Source organism: Onychostruthus taczanowskii, unplaced genomic scaffold (genome assembly GCF_017590055.1).
Source record: "Onychostruthus taczanowskii isolate IOZ18803 unplaced genomic scaffold, ASM1759005v1 scaffold6, whole genome shotgun sequence".
NCBI lineage: Eukaryota > Metazoa > Chordata > Aves > Passeriformes > Passeridae > Onychostruthus > Onychostruthus taczanowskii.
In genome coordinates this window covers 1779794-1797691 of record NW_024503679.1, presented here as the reverse complement: position 1 = coordinate 1797691, position 17898 = coordinate 1779794, and the positions used below count along the sequence as shown (strand labels likewise).

General features: G+C 44.7%; 1 protein-coding gene across 2 annotated transcripts in view; it reads left to right on the top strand.

The window, feature by feature from the left end:
* Window positions 1-17553, top strand: part of ZNF592 (zinc finger protein 592) — a 35256-nt gene extending 17703 nt beyond the window's left edge. The window contains exons 3-9 of one of the 2 annotated variants that reach the window (XM_041418306.1): window positions 1284-1462; window positions 6024-6200; window positions 6966-7125; window positions 9735-10013; window positions 11083-11195; window positions 14468-14603; window positions 15810-17553. In XM_041418306.1, coding sequence (XP_041274240.1) covers window positions 1284-1462; window positions 6024-6200; window positions 6966-7125; window positions 9735-10013; window positions 11083-11195; window positions 14468-14603; window positions 15810-16310 — 1545 coding nt within the window. In that variant the 3' untranslated portion in view covers window positions 16311-17553. Of the gene's footprint in view, window positions 1-1283; window positions 1463-6023; window positions 6201-6965; window positions 7126-9734; window positions 10014-11082; window positions 11196-14467; window positions 14637-15809 lie in introns of both variants that reach the window. The other variant, XM_041418305.1, reaches the window with a different exon arrangement.
* The last annotated feature ends 345 nt before the right edge of the window (window positions 17554-17898 follow it).

Below are 17898 nucleotides of genomic sequence, written 5' to 3'. Positions count from 1 at the left end.
TTTTCATGTATTTGGCAATTTCTGCAGTTTTCACTTTTGACTGCCTAATTTTTTATTCCCTTCCACCCCATGACCCTTTCAGGTTTGTCACAGCTTTGCATTTTATTGTAAGTGATACTTTCTCTTACCTGCAGGGGTTTTGACATTTCCCTGATGGGTGTTATGTAGTGGAGCATCACAGAGGTGCTGCATGAAATAGCAATGATACAGAAAAGGGAATTGGCCATTAATTTAATTCTATTTTTGTCAGATTTAGGGGCTTCTGTCTCATGTTTCTACCCTGCCTGCCAGCAGTGAAACCCATGGAAATTATTTTGTTAAATTACTTGATTTGATAATCCATAATTAGCTGCATGCTGTTGTTCATTCTTAAGTTAGAGGAGTGATTTTGCATGGGATGATAAATGTTGGAAGACAGTTTTTGCTCCTGGAGGGCTCAGAGTGGGCTGGGATCTGCTCCAGCTCTACTCCTGCTCAGGCATCCTGCAATGTGCTTCCTGCACAGGAGGAGTAGCTGCTCCCGGGCTTTGCAGGAGTACAGAGAGTTGAGACACCTGTGGAAGGGAGCAGAGGTTGATGGCTGTTGAAAATGGGATGATACATCCACATAAAAACTCTACATGTCAAATAAATTATGCTTCTGCAAAGAGGTTTTGATAGTAAGCATGTGTGTAAAAATGGATTTCATTAAGGATGAAACAGGGAGAGAAAGGGGCTTTGTATTATTTCTGGTCATCAGGAAGTTTCTGTAAGGGAAACACAGTTTGTGGTCTTGGAAGTTCAAATTTCATATGATACAAAGAAATTTTGCAAGAGACACAGCAGCTGTTTTGATGGGGAAGGTGCACATCAGGACTGCACTGCCTTCAGCATCAGGTGTTTGGAGTCAGGCTGTAATTTTCCTCCTTTATTGTTGTGTTTTGGTGTGTGGTGAGCACTTGTTGAGAAAAGTGCTCTCCTCAAGTCAGGAAATGAAAGTGCTGAGCATTCACAATATCATGAGAGCTAAGAGGTGAAAGAATTTGCTTTCTTTTTTTATGGGGAAAAAAGGAAATAAAGCATAGAAGATGTGGTTTAAATATAGAACTTCTATTTGGGAATGGTTAGCTGTGGAAGATGTAGGAAAAAGATGATAGACTAGTTAAAGAGCTTTGTGGAGTTGATGCTGCTGTTAGAGGAGTATGCCTGTTCTTCCTTTAAACCTGGAAGTTTTCTAGGGTGAATTTGGGGGAGAAAAACCCCAAGCAGAGAATAACTAACGAATGTAACCTTCCTTCCATCAGACGTGTCAAGTGTGCCAGATGATGCTGCCCAACCAGTGCAGTTACTGTGCCCACCAGAGGATCCACGCCCACAAGTCCCCGTACTGCTGCCCCGAGTGCGGAGCCGTGTGCCGCTCCGCCTACTTCCAGACCCACGTCAAGGAGAACTGCCTGCACTACTCCCGCAAAGTTGGCTTCAGGTGCGTGCAGCTCAGGCTCCCTGAGAGGCTGGGATTTACACTTCTGCAGTTTGGTTGTGCCTGTCCCTGTCCTGCCTGTGTTCCTTCCCAGTATGTGTGTCTTCTTGCTTGCAGAGCAGGAGGCACACACACACACACCAAAAAAAAAAAAAGTCCTTGACTTAGGATAAACATAACTCAGCAAAAACCAAAACATCAGTGTGTTATCAGTGTTGTTCTCATTCTGAATCCAAAACAGCACTGTAGCAGCTACTGAGAAGAAATTAACTCTGTTCCATCTGTAACTAGGACATCCATCTCTGGAAGTGTTCAAGGCCAGGTTGAACAGGGCTTGGAGCCACCTGGTGTAATGGAAGGTGTCCCTGCCCATAGCAGGGAATGGATGGGATGAGTTTAAAAGTCCTTTTCAACCCAAATCATTCTGAGACTGTGAACTGTGTCTTACTTACAGCAGAAATGAAAGTGGATGTAGCTGGAGCCTGGCATGGTTTTCTGCATGACAGAACACATTTGAAATGGGAAATAATTACTAACTGGATTTAAGGGAGGTTTCTGAGAGCAGACATTATTTTGTGGCATCTTTGAGCTGAAAAGCTCTTGTATTGAATTCATGTTGCAGCTGGATGTCTCAGGATTGATACTTACAGCAAAAAGATTGCAGATCTTAATCCTGTAAATCTCCTTAAGGCTTGAATTTATATTTATGTCAGTTGTAATGGGCTGAGGATGTGTGCCTTTGTGAGAAGGGCACAGATTATTTCCTTCTATGCCCCTGCAAATCTCCAAGCATTTCTCATGAGCTGAGACAGGTGGAGAAGGCTCCCAAGGCTCTGGATGTGGTACAATATCTTTTCTCCCACCAAACTGCTTGCTGTAATAAGATGTTACTTTTCCCTACGAGCCTTCCCTCCTTGGCATGTTTAGATCACCTGAGCTGCATGCAGCACAGTTCTTAACAAGTGATGATTTGCTTGGGAGATGAGACTGGGTGATCTTTTGAGTTTCCTTCAAGTTCTGTTTTTTCTCTTGGTTGCCATTAAATACTCTGAGAATTCAAACAAACAGGGCAATTTCTGCTCTTGGAGATGTTCTTTTAAGATGTCTGCAACTTCAGGAAGCTCTGCTGTGTGGTTTGGTCTGAATCACACTGAGGTTTTCAAGGCCTTTTTCTTTTCAACCGTGAAGACAAGAGGCACATAACAAACTAATTCTGAGTTTAATTATATACAGATAAGGTTTTTTTAATGTGGGAATCTGATTTGAGGAGACCCAGCCCACAACAAAGAATTAATTCCATCACATATTAAATGGCTGTGACACTGGGGCTGTTTGAAAATGAGTTAATCTGGGAAGGAGGAAAAAATGTTTTCCTTGAGATGGAAAAAGGGCTATGGAGGAGACATCAAAAAATTAACTTGGGTTTGGTGCAGTTCTTGGGACTTCCGTGGCACCTGGGAATCCAGCAAGGAGCTTCCATCTACCTGCAGATGTCTTTAGCAGATACCTACTCTCTGTTCCAGGGACATTAACAAAACTCTAAACAAAGGCAAAGCTCACAAATTATGCTTAAGGATTTTTTAGCTTTACCCAGCTTCTCTAAAAGCTGAATTTCTTTAACTTCTCCTCTAATTCACATCTACTGAAGCTCGTCTGTGAAAGATGAGTCCACCAGGCAGGTCAGTGTCTGGCTATGCCATCCTTGTTATCCTGCCTGTCTCTGCTGCAGGGCTGATGTCACTGACATTGTTGAAAACAGAAGAGATAAATGCTGGTTGCAGAACCATATCTAGATAATCTGTGGCATCTGCCCTGTAGTCACTGCCCTGGAGTGACTTCATTCTTTTCTTTCACATTTCTTACTTGCAGAGCTGAAAAGCTGAGGAATTCTTTAAATCCCTCCCAGGATCAGCTTGACTTTAACTGCTTCTCTTTATGTCCCTATTTTTCTTGAATTTCTGGAGCACAGGTTTGGTTTAAGTCCTTATTCTGTCTCCTTTTCTGCTCATAACCCTGTGCTTTCAATTAAATTTGGGGTATGGTTGTTTTATTTGGAGTTGAGTCATGGCTAGTGATTGCACTGAAAATGAGAATGGTCTTGTACAGTTAAAAATGAAACTCAACAAGATTGTCCCTAATGGTCCTTTCTTCTTGGCTGCAAGTGTCACCTTCTCCACTTTTTCCAAGCCCCTTCCAGCTGTCCCCACCAATTTGGGACTCATTTTTCTGCTTGGTACCATTTGGAGAATTGAGGGGCTGGAAGGTGATGGCATAGGAAGCGTTCAGAGGGTTAAGACAACATCTTGTAGCTGTTATCTCCTCTCGCAGGAAGCTTTCCAAGACTTCCAGCCAACCCTCCTTGCCCTGAGGGATCCAACAGCACTGGGGATGATAGCAGGATTTGCAATTTGCAGGAATTACATGGCAAGCCCCTTGACATCCTCCATCCACTTTGTTCAGCTAATTAGTTTATGAGACCTTGTCCTTCTGGCACCGGGATTCTTAATTACAACGTGGCTGTTGTTTAGACTTCCATTTAGTGTAAATTAAATTAACCTGTGATCGTTTGACCCTGAGTTAGTGCTTGTTTCATTCCTCCTTCTTAATGAAGCACTTCCCAAAATCAAGCATCAGGCAGAACCATCTCTTTAATTCAGGGAGTATTTATGGAGGAAGCCCCTTGGATATTCCTGGATGTACCAGGTATTCCTTACTGCCAGGATTAGTATTTGTTCTTCCATTTATACTTGGGGAATTCATTCTTCCATAATAACCTGGTTCCTGGTGTTACTGTGTTAGAAAATCTCTCTCCCCCTGTCTCATGGTTGAGGATCAGGCTTGAAGGCAGAACTACCCCAGCAGAATGTCTTCATGCTTCCCCAAAGGTCACACCAGCTTCTGTCACTGCTTCCCTCTTGAAATTTAAGAAAACAGCAATTCTGTGTTTTCTTAAAAGTGTGGGGGAGAGGGTTTGGCTCCTTCAGGCTGGCTTCTGCCTAATGATCTTTTGAAGTGCAACTTCAAAGCCTGGGCTTGTTTCCTAAACGCTGCTGGGAGGCTGGTTCGGAGGGAAGGATATTCCAGCAGCTTGTTTGTTTATGATACGGGCTTGGAGCAGTTCCAGTGCACCATAGCTGGGGTCCATCTGTGCCAGCAGTGCTGAGCACACATCCCCCCTCTGCTGTGGGCAGACAGCCCTCAGGGAAAGCAGGGAAATGAAGGGAAAACCTGTTTGTAAGGTGAGGAGGTTATCCCTTGTGCATCTCTCACATCCCACCAATGCAAGGTTGGCCCTTGCATTACCAGGCTGGAGTTCCCTGCTCTAGTATCTCTACCTGCAGTGCTGGCTTAAGCAGAGTTCCACTGGTGCCATTTTGATGGGATATCCTTAGGAGAGGCTGTTCTGGTCCCAGAGCAGCAGAGGTGCACCTATGGGATGGCAGACCCTGTGGCTGGTGTGCTGGAGGCAGGTGAGGACAGGTGGCTGCATCCTCACGTGCTCTTGTAAGTTGGAGTGTGGCATCTCTCAGAGCACAGCAGGCAGATCTGGGGAGTGTTAAAGTTAAATGAGGTGAGGCTGCTGATTGTTGCCATCTTGTGGGAATAATAGGCAGGACCTGTCACAGGTATGTGTCTGGAGGAGAGGCAAGGTGGGAACAGCAGGGTGGGTGGCCCTGCTCTCCTCTTGGCCTTGTTTTCAGCTGCTGAGAAGAATCCTTTTCTGCTCCTCTCTCTCTCTTCCCTTAGCACCCAGACAGTCCTTCCAGACAAGCAGTTTCTAGGCAGCACCTGTATCTTAATAATTTTAATGAGCTTTATCAGTTCCTTGGGTGTTTCTATTGCTGTTCTCAGTATCTTTTCTCTTGCTGTTGTGATTTTTCTGGAGCTCAGTGGAGTAGCAATTGCTGAAGATTTCCAACTGGGTATTCTTTCTCTTTATTTTGTACTGGGGTCTAACTTGTATTTGTGCTGCTTTTTCACAGAATCACTGAATAATGATGTTGGAAGAGACCTCTAATATCATCAAGTCCAACCTATGCCCTAACACCTCAACTAGACTATAGCACCAAGTGCCATGTCCATTCTTTTTTTCAACACATCCAGCGATGGTGATTCTACCACCTCTTTGAAAGAGCATTCCAGTATTTTATTATTCTTTTGGTGAAAATATTTTTTCCTAATATCCAGCCTATACCTTCCTGATGTAGCTTGAGACTGTGTCTCTCTTTTTGCCACAGGGAAGTCTCATCAGGTACTTTAGTCATTCACTTGTGCCTTGTGCTGGAATTGACTTTCACAGGTACAGGACTGGCATTCTGTTGAACCACATCTTCATTCTTTTTTAGGTTGTTTTAGTCGCTGAAGGTTGGTAACATAGATCTTGTTGGTAACACTTAGCTGTGAGTTCTGCTCAGAATTCCTCCTTGACTCTTCCACATTAGTATGGTTGAACGGATTGAATCAAGGACCCACCACAGCCTGGTCCTTCCATCTGTGCCGTTCCATGGCTGTGATGGGAGTGGTGCTGTGGCTGTAACTCAGCTCTTTGTCATGCCTCCCCCAGGTGCATCCACTGTGGAGTTGTCTTCATGACCCTCGCCATGCTCAAAGTGCACATCCACGAGAAACACTGCGAAGTCTTCCACAAGTGTTCTTTTTGCCCGAAGGCCTTCAAGTCTGCTGACACCACCATGGCTCACGTGGCCAGCCAGCACCCAGCAGAGCCTCACAAGACTACTCAGTAAGTGTTTTGGCTTTATCTCTCCTCCTTTGCTGGATGGTTCCAGGATTCCCCCTTTCCCTCACAGTTTGTTTTTTCTTATTTTTGGTTTCTGTCCTTGTATAAGATGATCTGCTGCTTTGTCTGCCAGCAGGGGTCTGTTCCAAACCAGAGCAAGCCTTGGTACAAACACAGTCTCCTGTGTAGGAGGAGAGGGCTTTGGTCAGGCAAGAGCTAAACATCCATAAAAGGAACTTAATTGTCACCTCTTTGTCCAGCAGGACCCTCAGTGGCACCTCTTGGTAGATGGCTCCAGGGCATCTGGCACTTGAAGGGAAGAGGAGTTATCCCAGGCTGTTGCCCCCAAAAATCACTAGAGAGAAGCCTCCTGATTTTTCTACCCTGTAGCTGTTCCCTCCAAGGCTTGAGCTAGTGCCAAAAATCTGTGCTTTAAGTGAGGAACTATGGAAAGGTGGGATTGAAAGCAGTGTGTAGCTGGCTGGTATGCTTTGAGTTTGCTCCCATCTGTCTGTGCTCATACACACAGGGCTATGCATATGCATACAAGTAAACTTATTTTTAGCAAGCTGTGGTATGTGCCTGAGGCATTTTGATGTTCTTCCCAGTTGAGTTACTGGTTCAGTTGCCCACGTGGGTGTGTGTTGACAATACATGGAGAGCACAGCCCTCTCCAGAAGTCCACCCCTTTGTGGAGTTGCTGAGATAACTTTTTACATTGTCTTCTTGAGGCAGAGAGACTGAATTTACTTTCTTTAATTGTTTAAGGGTGATCTACAAATGCTCTTGCGAGATGGTCTTTAACAAGAAGAAGCTGCTCCAAGAGCACTTCCAGCAGAACACCAGCAAGTTGTTAGTGGGAGTGTTTAAGTGCCCACAGTGTCAGCTGGTGTATATGCAGAAGCAGCAGCTAATGCAGCATGTCAAGGTAGGTAACTCTCTCCCTTACTGGTGCAAGATCTTATTTTTTGAGTTCACAGAGAATTTACATCAATCATGTGAGGCAAGTGGTTCAAGAAGTGGAAGATTGCTGAGGAATATATTAGTGGAAAATATAGACTACAGTGATGTACAGGATCTGGAAATGTCAGTGGAGTGGTTTGTGTTAGTTGGTCTTAATGCTGGCAGTTCTTCTCATCTAGGTGCATTTTAGCTGTATGACAAAACTTGTTTATACAGGTAAATCTCTTTGATTTTTAACTCTTCCGATTTCATAGAAGCACAGAATCACAGACTGGTTTGGGTTGGAAGGGACCTTAAAGCCCATCTCATTCTACCCCCTGCAGGGACATCTTCCACTATCCCAGGTTGCTCTGGGTGCTGTCCAATGTGTCCTTGGACGCTTCCAGGGATGGGGAGTCCCCACCCTCTTAAACTCAAGGAAAATAATTAAATTAATGTGGCAGCTTCTTCAGTTGGGAGACAGGAACAATTATTCTCTGCCCACAGTGTTACTGAATTTATATAGTGAAAGCTGAATCTGCCATTTTGGGTGCTCCCCTGGAGAGCTTTGGCCCCTTTGCAGCTGCCTCAGAGGGAGGTTATGTGGCATTTAAGAGCCTGATTCCCTGCTGCTCTGAACGACACCAGGCTGCAAGAGGGGACTGAGAGAGGCAGAAGTGATTGCCCTGGAAGTACCAGCCTTACAGGTCTCATTATCCCATAAATGTAAAGGAACTACATTTTTCTGTTATCTTACTCAGGATGTTTTTATGTTCAGTGCCTAACAACACTCCACAAAAATCATCTCAGAAGATTTCTTAGTGGCATTCTGAAGAAAGAGCTTGTCCTTTGATGAGGGAAAAAAAGGACTTTTTTTTTTTTAATCAGTGACTTTATTTTGTTTACACTAACACTGAGAAAGCCAGAAGATTTTTTTTAGCTCATTCCTGAAAGCAAGACCCATTCAACACTCCTTCCTTGCTCTCTCCCCCATGTTTTTAACTTGCAAATCTGGAAGTGCTTTGCATGCAGTAATGAATTACAATTTGAAGCCCTCCTGTGAAGTTGATGATTGCTAATCTTGGTGCATTATAGCTAGGAAAATAGAGTTGAGATTAAGGCTAGAATCTTCAAAGAGATGTTCATTCCAGTGCTAAAAAACTGGGGCTGAGATACTCACCTTGTGGTTCATTGTCAGATCCCAGCCCAGGGACCTGCCTGCAGCAGTTTGTGCGTCAGCATCCCGAGATCTTCACCACAAAACTTTGTCTCTTAACCTCTGAGGTAACCAAAGGCATTTTGGCTGTGGCAGGGGAGTAATTTTACTCCCCCATCTCCTCTGAGATCACCTTCATGTGGTAGAGTTTTTAGGAGGTGCTGTCTAGTGTGTGCCTACCTGCAAAATAAAGAATCCATGTGCCTCCTCATCTTCCTGAGGTTTAGAGCGTCGCAGAGCAGGAGTTAGCTCTGCCTCCTGGTATTGATCCTGCAGAGAAATCACTTCATTTTCCCATGTTCCTCATTTGTTTTGCCCCAGTGGTGTAACAGTGGAGTAATGGGCACTCCAGAGATTTTCAGATGGGGAGAAAGGTGATGTGTGTGGGTTCTTGAGGAGCTGGCAGTGCTGTGGCTTCTGTGGTCATCAGCTGGGCCAGGTGCAAAGTACACAGACTTCTCAGCTGAGACCTTGTGTTTGGAGGTTTGTTTGGTGTCTAACCCACAGAAAGGCTTCCAAATGCCTGGGGCTTTCATGTGTTGAAACTTTACCCATTATTAATTACTGTGCACAATTAAACCTCTAAATTAGCCTTTTGTGTGGATGAACTGTTGTTGTTCCTGGGGGAGTTTCTTGAGGTTTCTTTCGTATGTTGCTCTTTTACTTGCTTTTGCTTTCCCACAGCTCTTCATTTTTAGATTATTTTCCTTATGTTCAATTTTCTTTGTTAAAATAACTTTTTGGGGGACTTTTGGATTTTGGCCTGTTGAATAACCAAAGAGCCTAAAGGCATATTCCTTATAAGGCTGGTTCCTGGCTCTATGCTTGGTTTTATATGTCAGAAGTGAAGTTTTGAACCATGAAAAATGTAAATATCAATAGATGGGGTGGAATTGAAGGAAATAGACTTGGAGAATCTAAACATTTTCTCTTCCCATCCCTTGAGCAAAAATGAAGCAGCTTTAGAGCCTCCAGGATACCAGCAAACATTTCATTCAGAGCTTACCAAAGCTCTGTGTTTTTAGAGCTTAGGCTCTTGAAATAATGACAATTGAAATTTCTCTTCCATTACATCTTCCCTGTTTAACCAGAGTTCCCAGGGCTCATCCAAAATGCTAAACAGGCAGCACCAAGGAGTGCCTGTTGTCATGCAGGAAACAGAAATAGAAGTTTCATGTTTCTTGGGAAGATCTCTTGTCAGGGAAAGCACTGCAGCAGCTTCTAGGAGAAATGGGAAACCATACAGGAGCAAGACAACAACACGACATTATTTGGCCAGTGGGGATTTAAATAATGTATTTAAATAGTAAATGGTATTTATTTATAAATAAAGGTGTGAAATATGAATTACATGCATTTCCATTATTACTGTTACACAGGGTGTTCATGGAGTCCCCCGTAATCCTGAAGAGCTCTCAAACTTTCGACAAAAATCTGAGAAGGCTTCAAGGAACCAGGTTCATACCTCACCAAAGGAGCTTTTGGTAGCCAATGGGACTTCCCCCTCTCCTCTGACGAGGAAAGACATGAGGGTGGAAGGACATAATCCTGAATCCAAGTCTAGACTGAGAAGAACTGGTTGGACTTGCAAGGAATGTTCACAGTGGATCCCTGATCGGGAAACCTATGTGTCCCACATGAAGAGAAATCATGGAAGGGTAAGGACTGGGATGAAATACTTGAGCTAGTGAGCTGGGGAGGAGCACCAGTCTCCTGCATTCCAGGCCCCTTTGCAGGGCTGTCATTAGAAGAACTGCAAATCTCAATTTTTTGTGTGTTTCATCCAGCTCAAGCTTTGCGTTGCCTTGACCTACTTTTGTCAAGCTAATCCTTGTTGCTGGCAGAACATGGGCCAAGATGCTGTGTGCAGCCAGATTTCTCAGTACTTAGGCATCAGGACTTCTTTCTTGTTTGATATCCTGAGTCACCCAGACATGAATGGGAATCTGGATCATGGTGTTTTGAGTCCTTCTAGCTTGATTTGGAGAGGGCTGGGTTGTCCCATTTGATGATGGCCTCACTTCAAGAGAAGAAGATGAGGGCAGGCTGAGTGCTGGATTTTCCCATTTGAATGTCACAGAAGTAGGAAATTGGACAAATATTTCAGTTTAATACATATATGCATTCATTAAACAAGTCTAAGAAGATTTTAACTGGAATGTACATGCATGGTTATATAAAGGGCTGTAGAAAAATTTGCAGGAGGCTGGTTAGAGGACAGACCTGAGGGGGATGTGGATATCATACATGGATAACAGAAGGGCCCATGTGATGCTTTGTAGCATCTTGCCCTTTTCTTGTGCTGAATTATGAGGAGCTAGAAGGGTAAAGTGGACTTGTACTTAACTGGGGTCCTGCTGCCTTCTCAGGCTAAAGGGACCTTCCACTGAGGGAATTCTGCATGGGGTCCAATAGTGATACGAACCACAGGAAAAGCATATATGTAATTCCTAATAAAAACATCAATAAAATCAAGCATGTGCTTTAAGTAGTCCTGGTTTTATAAGATCAGTGCTGCTATTACCCAACTGTAGGGCTGAATCTAAGTGGAATCTCAAAGTCTTAGTGATCTCTATCAGTAGAATTACATATTCTATAAGGGATTTTTTTTGCTTCTGAGAGGTAATGTCCAGGTGAAGAGCAGGTGAATTAGAATCCAGTCAGTGCTGCATTCATGGAATCCTTCCACGTCCGTGCTGTTGAAAGCTGTTTCTCTTTCCCTGGCAGTCCATGAAGAGATATCCCTGTCGGCAGTGCGAGCGCTCGTTCAACGCCTCCAACAGCCTGCGCAGACACATCCGCAACAACCACGACACAGCAAAGAAGGTCTACACCTGCTGGTACGTACCCAGTGCCACTCTGCAGGCTGCTCTTCAGCAGCAGCATAACCCTCTGAGCTTGGAAGTTGTAATAACTCATGTCTGCTGCTCCTGTCTACTCCAGACTGTGAGTTACTGAAAGAAAGTGAGGAGAAGAATGTGTTAGAAACACAAGAGACTTGGTGGCTAAAAAAGAGTGTTAAAGAATGTGTTAAACACAAGAGACTTAGTGGCTTTTTGACTGCACAGTCAATGTCTTTTGGAAACTTAAGGGAAGGTGTGGTTTGATATCTACAGGTGGTAAATGAGATTAATGTTTTGCTTTGTTGTGAAACAGCTAATAAAATATTGGGTCAGTCTTTCACTGCTTTGTGGTTGGTGTGGTCATGCATCACTCTTGTGCCTTCTCCTTGGGTGCAGAAGGTGTGTAAAATCCTAATAATGAACCAGATCTTGCCACTGCTTAGAAGGGCAGAACTGACTGCACAGGCTGCAGGGCAATAGAGAATTAATCTTGCTGGAATTGCTTGGGAAGTCACACCTCAAAGTTGGAAAATGGATCTGCAGACTTTAGACAAGTTATGGAAATCAGTGGTAAATGAAAACCATTGCTGGTCAACATATTTTAACTGTGGATACAATCTCAGTTAGGAAAAAGCCCAGTGCTTACAAATCTGCCTTTATAACTGCTGCAGATAAAGTTGTTTGCTGAGTGACCTTAAAATTCCTTCCTGTCTCATTCCAAGACATGGTTTCTAAATAGGATGAAAGCACATTTGGGTTGGAAAATAAGTTGGCAGTGATGTAGGCTGGGGGAATTTTTCTAATTTATCTAAAATTTTGGTTTAATGCAAGCATTTCTGACGTGTGTTGTCATCACTTCACTGCACTCAAGTTGCTAAAACCTCATCTGAAGGGTACAAGCACATTCCTCAAGTACTGTGTTTCTTTGAACTATCTAGTGAGCCACAACAGCTTTTAGTAAATTGATACAGCATTGGCATTACCACTGGGAATACATTCCTGAGATATTTTTTCATCTAGAACTTCTAAACTTTCCATTTCTTGTAACTGCTCTGACTTGGAACCTCCGAGGAGATGAAATGTTGGCTCCTATTGTGTTTCATTCATCTTTAAGTTTGTGGGTGATGGTCTTGGGTGTTACCCTCACCTGATCTGTGTAAATCTGTTATCTCTGCATCAGTTGTTTTTAAAGTGGAATGTTTCAGGATCAAAATGAGCATAAGATGTTACTGGGAAGAAGGATTTGTGTGGAAATTCCTGACAGCCTGGGATATGCCAGCCTGCTGTGTGTTACCTTGTTACTTTTCAGAACAACACACAGCTGTGGATCCGCTGGTTCACCCAAGGGGCAGTGATCATGCCAGCAGAGAAAACACAGCTGGCAATCCAAGAGAATTGTGGTTGCATTTAATTCTGCAACTTGTGGTTGCTCCGTCTCAAAATCTGTTGATGAACTTTTAATTGGACTGCAGTTTTGCTCTCTTCAGTCATAGTAGGGCAGACTCACTGAAATCACAGCACTCTGCAGATGAAGCCTCTTCCTTGAAATACTCTCCCAGCATCTCCAAGAGCTGCTCCTTGCCTGGATGTGAGATTTCTTGTCCTGTCTTCCATTTGATCCCTCTTAGCTTGTAGAGCATTGCTCTAAAAATCTTACCCTGCAGTCTCTGCATTCCTCCTTGACTCTTTTCAGCACTTTTTGAGGCATCACATGTCCACTGCTCCTCCTTTCTTCTGGATCTGGTGTCTCTTCCTTCTTCCTGTTTGGCATTTTGTATCACTCTCACCTGTTACTCTTGAGGGGTTTTGATGCCTTGACTTCATGTCACCCTCTTCTCCTGGGTTTCCATGTGAAATATGAATAAAATCTGTCATGGATCTGATTATTGACAATTTTTGTGACTCCAGCATGCTTGCTTGTAGGTGACCTTCCTCTGGCTTTCAACATTCCCAGCAGTGATTTTCCCTTTCTCCCCTTGCCCTGCTTGGTCTCTGGCTTTGGATAAATTTGTAGGGAGCAACCAGTGATGGAGGACTTAGTTGAACACCCTCCTGTCGTGCTTGTCACAGAGTTATTCAGGTTAGGCAAACATCTTTCCCTGCTCACATGAAAAGAATTCTAAATTAGGGCAAATTGCAAAATACTGTGTTGTGTATTTTCTTTCATAATTCACTTGGTTATTGTTTTCTTACTCTTCTTTTCCAAGTCTTAAGTACAAAGTGTCTGAAACACTTGATTTTCAACATGTTTATTTTTGATAAATACCACTTAATAACCTCTCAGCTCTCCTCCACGAAGAAGAAAAATTCCATCATCATTAAATATTGATTTAGCCTCTGAGCAATTCCTGTTAAAACCCAGAAGTATTCAATGAGCATGTCTGCATTTTCACATCATTTAATTTCCCCCTAGTTACTGGAAGATCAGTAGGAATCTTCTTCTGTCCTTTTAGAAGATGTCTTTGTAACCCAGAGACGCTTCAGCTCCTCTCTGTTGCCCTTAATCCTGTCTCAGATGCAATTAGGGCACTTCAGGGGACTCTGGTGTCACTTGTCCTTGCTCAGGTCTGTGTGTGATGGACCTTCATTGTGTTGTGCTGGCAAGAACAGCACAGATACTCAATTTTGGCTTTCCCAGTTGCTAACAGAGCCCTCTGCCCACTTGAGGGGGCCTGTCTTATGTCTGCAGGGCCTGGCACTTATTCCAGGAGATCTCAGTCATCCAGGAGCAAAGGTGCAGACAGCACATCCCCTTCACAGCTCCTTTTGGAGATGTCAGCCAGCTCTGGAGCAGCTCTGGAGTGCTGCCAGCTTCAAGCATGAGTTACATATAAGTGACATGTTTATGAGTGATTCTGCCTAGATTGTTGGTACAAAAGTTGGAATTTCAACAGTTTGGTAAGAATTTTAACTGTGTTGTGGTACAGCCTGGTGGAGTCCGTGTTTGTTGTTCTCCCATGTGTTTTCCATCTTGATCATTTATCCTCTTTGGCACTTGTCACAGGGTGCCTGACCCCCACTAGTCCCTGTATTTGTTTAGCACTGTAAAGAAGACGTGCCCTACTCCCATTCATGAGCACTGTGGCAAGCTCCAAACCATTCTAGATTTCTCTCAGGGTAATGTTTTATTATTAATATGATGCTTTGCTGTGTATTTTGGTAACCTGATGGTACATTACTCACCAGAGCCTGTCTCTAATTCCACCTCTTGGTTTGGCACATAACAAAGAGCATATCCTCTAATAAATTGTCTTTTTTTTATTTCCAAGGTACTGCACAGATGAAAATCAGACATTTCCTCAGCCATTCATGCTGGAGAACCACATCAGCCTCATGCACGGCATCAAAAACCCAGACTTATCCCAGATGGCCAAAGCGAAAGCTCCAGAGAGAAACAGAGCAGAAGTAACTGATCCCTATTTTCATGGAAAATTAAATGTACAATTAAATGTACTTGGCGAGTAGCTGTTCATTCGGGGTGTTACGTCGAGCTGTGGCCTTGTGCCAGTCAAACCCTCCAGCCACAGGGCAGATCTCCTTCCCTCACTCCATTCCATCCAGCCTGGTTCCCTCTGGCAGGGTCAGGGTCAGCAGTGTGAGTGCAGCTGAGCTGCACCAGCACCAGGACAACATGCATTTGCATCTTGCATTTCTCAGGATTTTCTCTGGCATTTATTCAATCCATTTTGTAATTTAAGTTTGTTATTACCCTCGTTTTCCCCTGGTACCCTGTTCACTAGCATGGCACATTTTTCTTCTTTCTCACTCATTTTTTCTGCTACTTATAAAAGATTTATTTTCTGTTAAAATACTTGCTAGATCCATTACCTATGAGAACTGCATTTTTCTTAAGTAGGAATGTGTAATTTTGTATAGCAGCTGTAACTGTTCTACTGATTTTTGTTTTGGATTGGAGTGGAGGGTTGGCTGCTTGGGCTTCTTTGCTCCATTTATTTTAAAAATACACATTTTGCATATCACTGCAGGGATATATATATAAGCAAGTCATCCTCATGGGGGAAGATTTTAAGATAGAGGGGATGAGTTACTGAGAGATGCCACTAGGACAAAATTGAGTGGAGGGCAGAATGTTCAGAGTTTAATCTGAGAAGTGTTGTCTGGGCTGTCGACCACCCCTGTGTGCCTCAGCTGTTCCTCTTCTGTGGGCTCCTCCTTCCCACACCAAACTGAATTTTTACCCACAGAGGTCATGGCTGCCCCATCCCTGGAAGTGTCCAAGGCCAGGCTGGGCAGGGCTTGGAGCAACCTGGGATAGTGGAAGATGTCCCTGCCCATGAGAGAGGAGAACTGGATGGGCTTTAAAGTCTCTTCCAACCCAAACAATTTCATGATTCCTTGATTCTAAACTATTTCCCCATCATGTTTCTGGCCAGCCAGCCTCTCCCAGTGTTCCTGTCTCACATCACAGGACAGCAGCTGAAATCCTGTGCACTGGGTGAGGTGTTTGGGTGTGGGGAGGGAAGGGAATGCCCCAGGAATCCCTAGGCATGACTTCACCCTCAGGCATCTTCAGACACGCGTGTGGATTTTAGCACTTAATCTTCCACGGGTTCAAATGATGAAGTAACTTTTTAATCTTATTTTTTGAAGGCAAAATCTCCAAAGAGGATGGCACTGGATGAGCTGGGTCGGGCAGAGAGCGCTGCGGGTTTGGACGCGCCGCCAGCCAAAAAACTGAAAGCGCCTTGGAAATGCGCGAAGTGCGGCTTTGCGACAGACGTCCAGACTGAGTTCCAGGAACACATCCCTCGGCACAAGACAGACAGCTCCACCTTCCAGTGCTTGTTCTGCGGCCTCTGCTACACCTCCCACATCTCTCTGAACAGACACCTCTTCATCGTTCATAAAGTCAAAGATGAGGAGGAGGAGGAGGATGAGGAGGAGGAAGATGAAAGGCAGAAGTTACAAATAGAGATGGGTAAGAATGGACACGAGGACTACAATGGCGAGTTGAACACTACAGTGGAAGAGGAAAACAAATACAAAGAGTGCAAAAGGGACTCAGCTCTTTGTGAGCACAGTCAGACGTGTGGAGCAGAAGGACCCAACAGCACCTCACAGAACAATCATTCAAAGTCTCTTAAGACTTAAAAGCAAAAAAAAAAAAAAAGCCCTTTTGGTTGATTAGGGGTTTTTTGTTGGGGGGTTTCTACTCAAAATACAGGGTGGGGACGGGGCAAATCTTTGAAATATTCTGTTGATTTCTTGGGATGGACGTTGCAACTCCTATTTGTAAGGGAAATTTAAAACGGAAAAAAACAAAACCAACCCTGCCATTGCATCCTAAGCACTAACTCTCTGCCAGCCCAGAGAGGTGAAAAGGGAAAGCAGGGCCAGAACCCTCAGTGGGGTTTGGCCAGCTCCTGAGGATCCAGGGATCCAGGAGCACTCTGCAGCTGCAGTTTCCTTCAGATGAGCTCTCCTCCTCTGAGTGTGCACCGCCTCAGCCTCCGCCCAGAGCCCCAGCCTCACCTTCCCAATCTCCCTTTCTTTCTCCTTCTATTTATGGCTTCTTTTTTCTCTCCCCATCCTGCCTTTGTGTTACTCATTTTAACTCATAACGCTGGCTCAGCCAAACGCGCTTGTCAGGACCGTGTTGGCCGATCTGGGATCTGCGTTACACGGCATGGGTTCGAGCTGTAAGTTGTGCTGGTTATTCTTTAGTTATGCCCAAATAACAACATTCTTTTCCAAAACGCAGTTTAATGAAATGTCTTGGACCTGAATCATCCTTAAAAGAGGATTTTGTAGCCCCAGTGCTCCTCGGTGAGTATGGCGTTGAGGAGGGCCAGGTCCCTTTGGGGCCATGTTGGCTGTGTGTCTGTGGAGCTGTGCTGCTGGAAGCCATCCTGGGCTGGGCATTGCCAGGAGTTGTGCTGCTGGAAGCCATCCTGGGCTGGGCATTGCCAGGTCTCATCCCAGTGGGGAGCTCAGACTGGCACCATCGCCAGAAGGGGATAAATCCCGCATCAGTGGTCAGCTGGAGTGAAGCTATTCCAGAGCTCCCGATGTGTCAGTGCCAGGGCTCCCTGACAGCTCATTTTGAGGGGAGAGGAGCAGAGCTCAGCTCACAGAGGTGTTGGAGCCGCGGGAGCCACCATGGTGCGGCACGGCAGGGGCTCCATAACTGCTGTCCTGCTGTGGCTCCGCACGACCCATCCTTCAGGAGATGTTTCTTTCCATGTAGTCACATTGACTCTCTTTCCTCCCTCATTCCATGTCACACCCATGCTTTGTGTAATACAATTACCTTCTATACCATTATTTTTTTTCATTCTGTTGAGCCAGAACTCCGCTTGTTATTGTTTACTCTGACAATGTTTAAATAATTTAAGAACTATTTATCTCCTTGCTTGGGCTGATCACCATCTGGTCTCGCCATGCTTGGGTACAGCTGGAGCTGTCTGGGTGTTGAGCGGCGTGTGGGTTGGATGAGCAAAGGCTGGATTGGGGTGTTGGTTGGATGTGGGGTGTCTGTAGGATGGGGTGGTGGGGAGCGGTTGGCCGAATGGCGTGAGAAGCGCAAGGGGTGCCGGGCGTTGGTGAATAGCGTTTGGATCGGGGTGTGTTCCGCGGAGGGAGCGACTGGAAGAGGCGGATGGAGCTGAGCGGGGCACGGCTGGATGTGCGTTTGGCAGGCTGGCTGCTGTGTCGGCCGCGGGGCGCTGAGCTGGGTGCG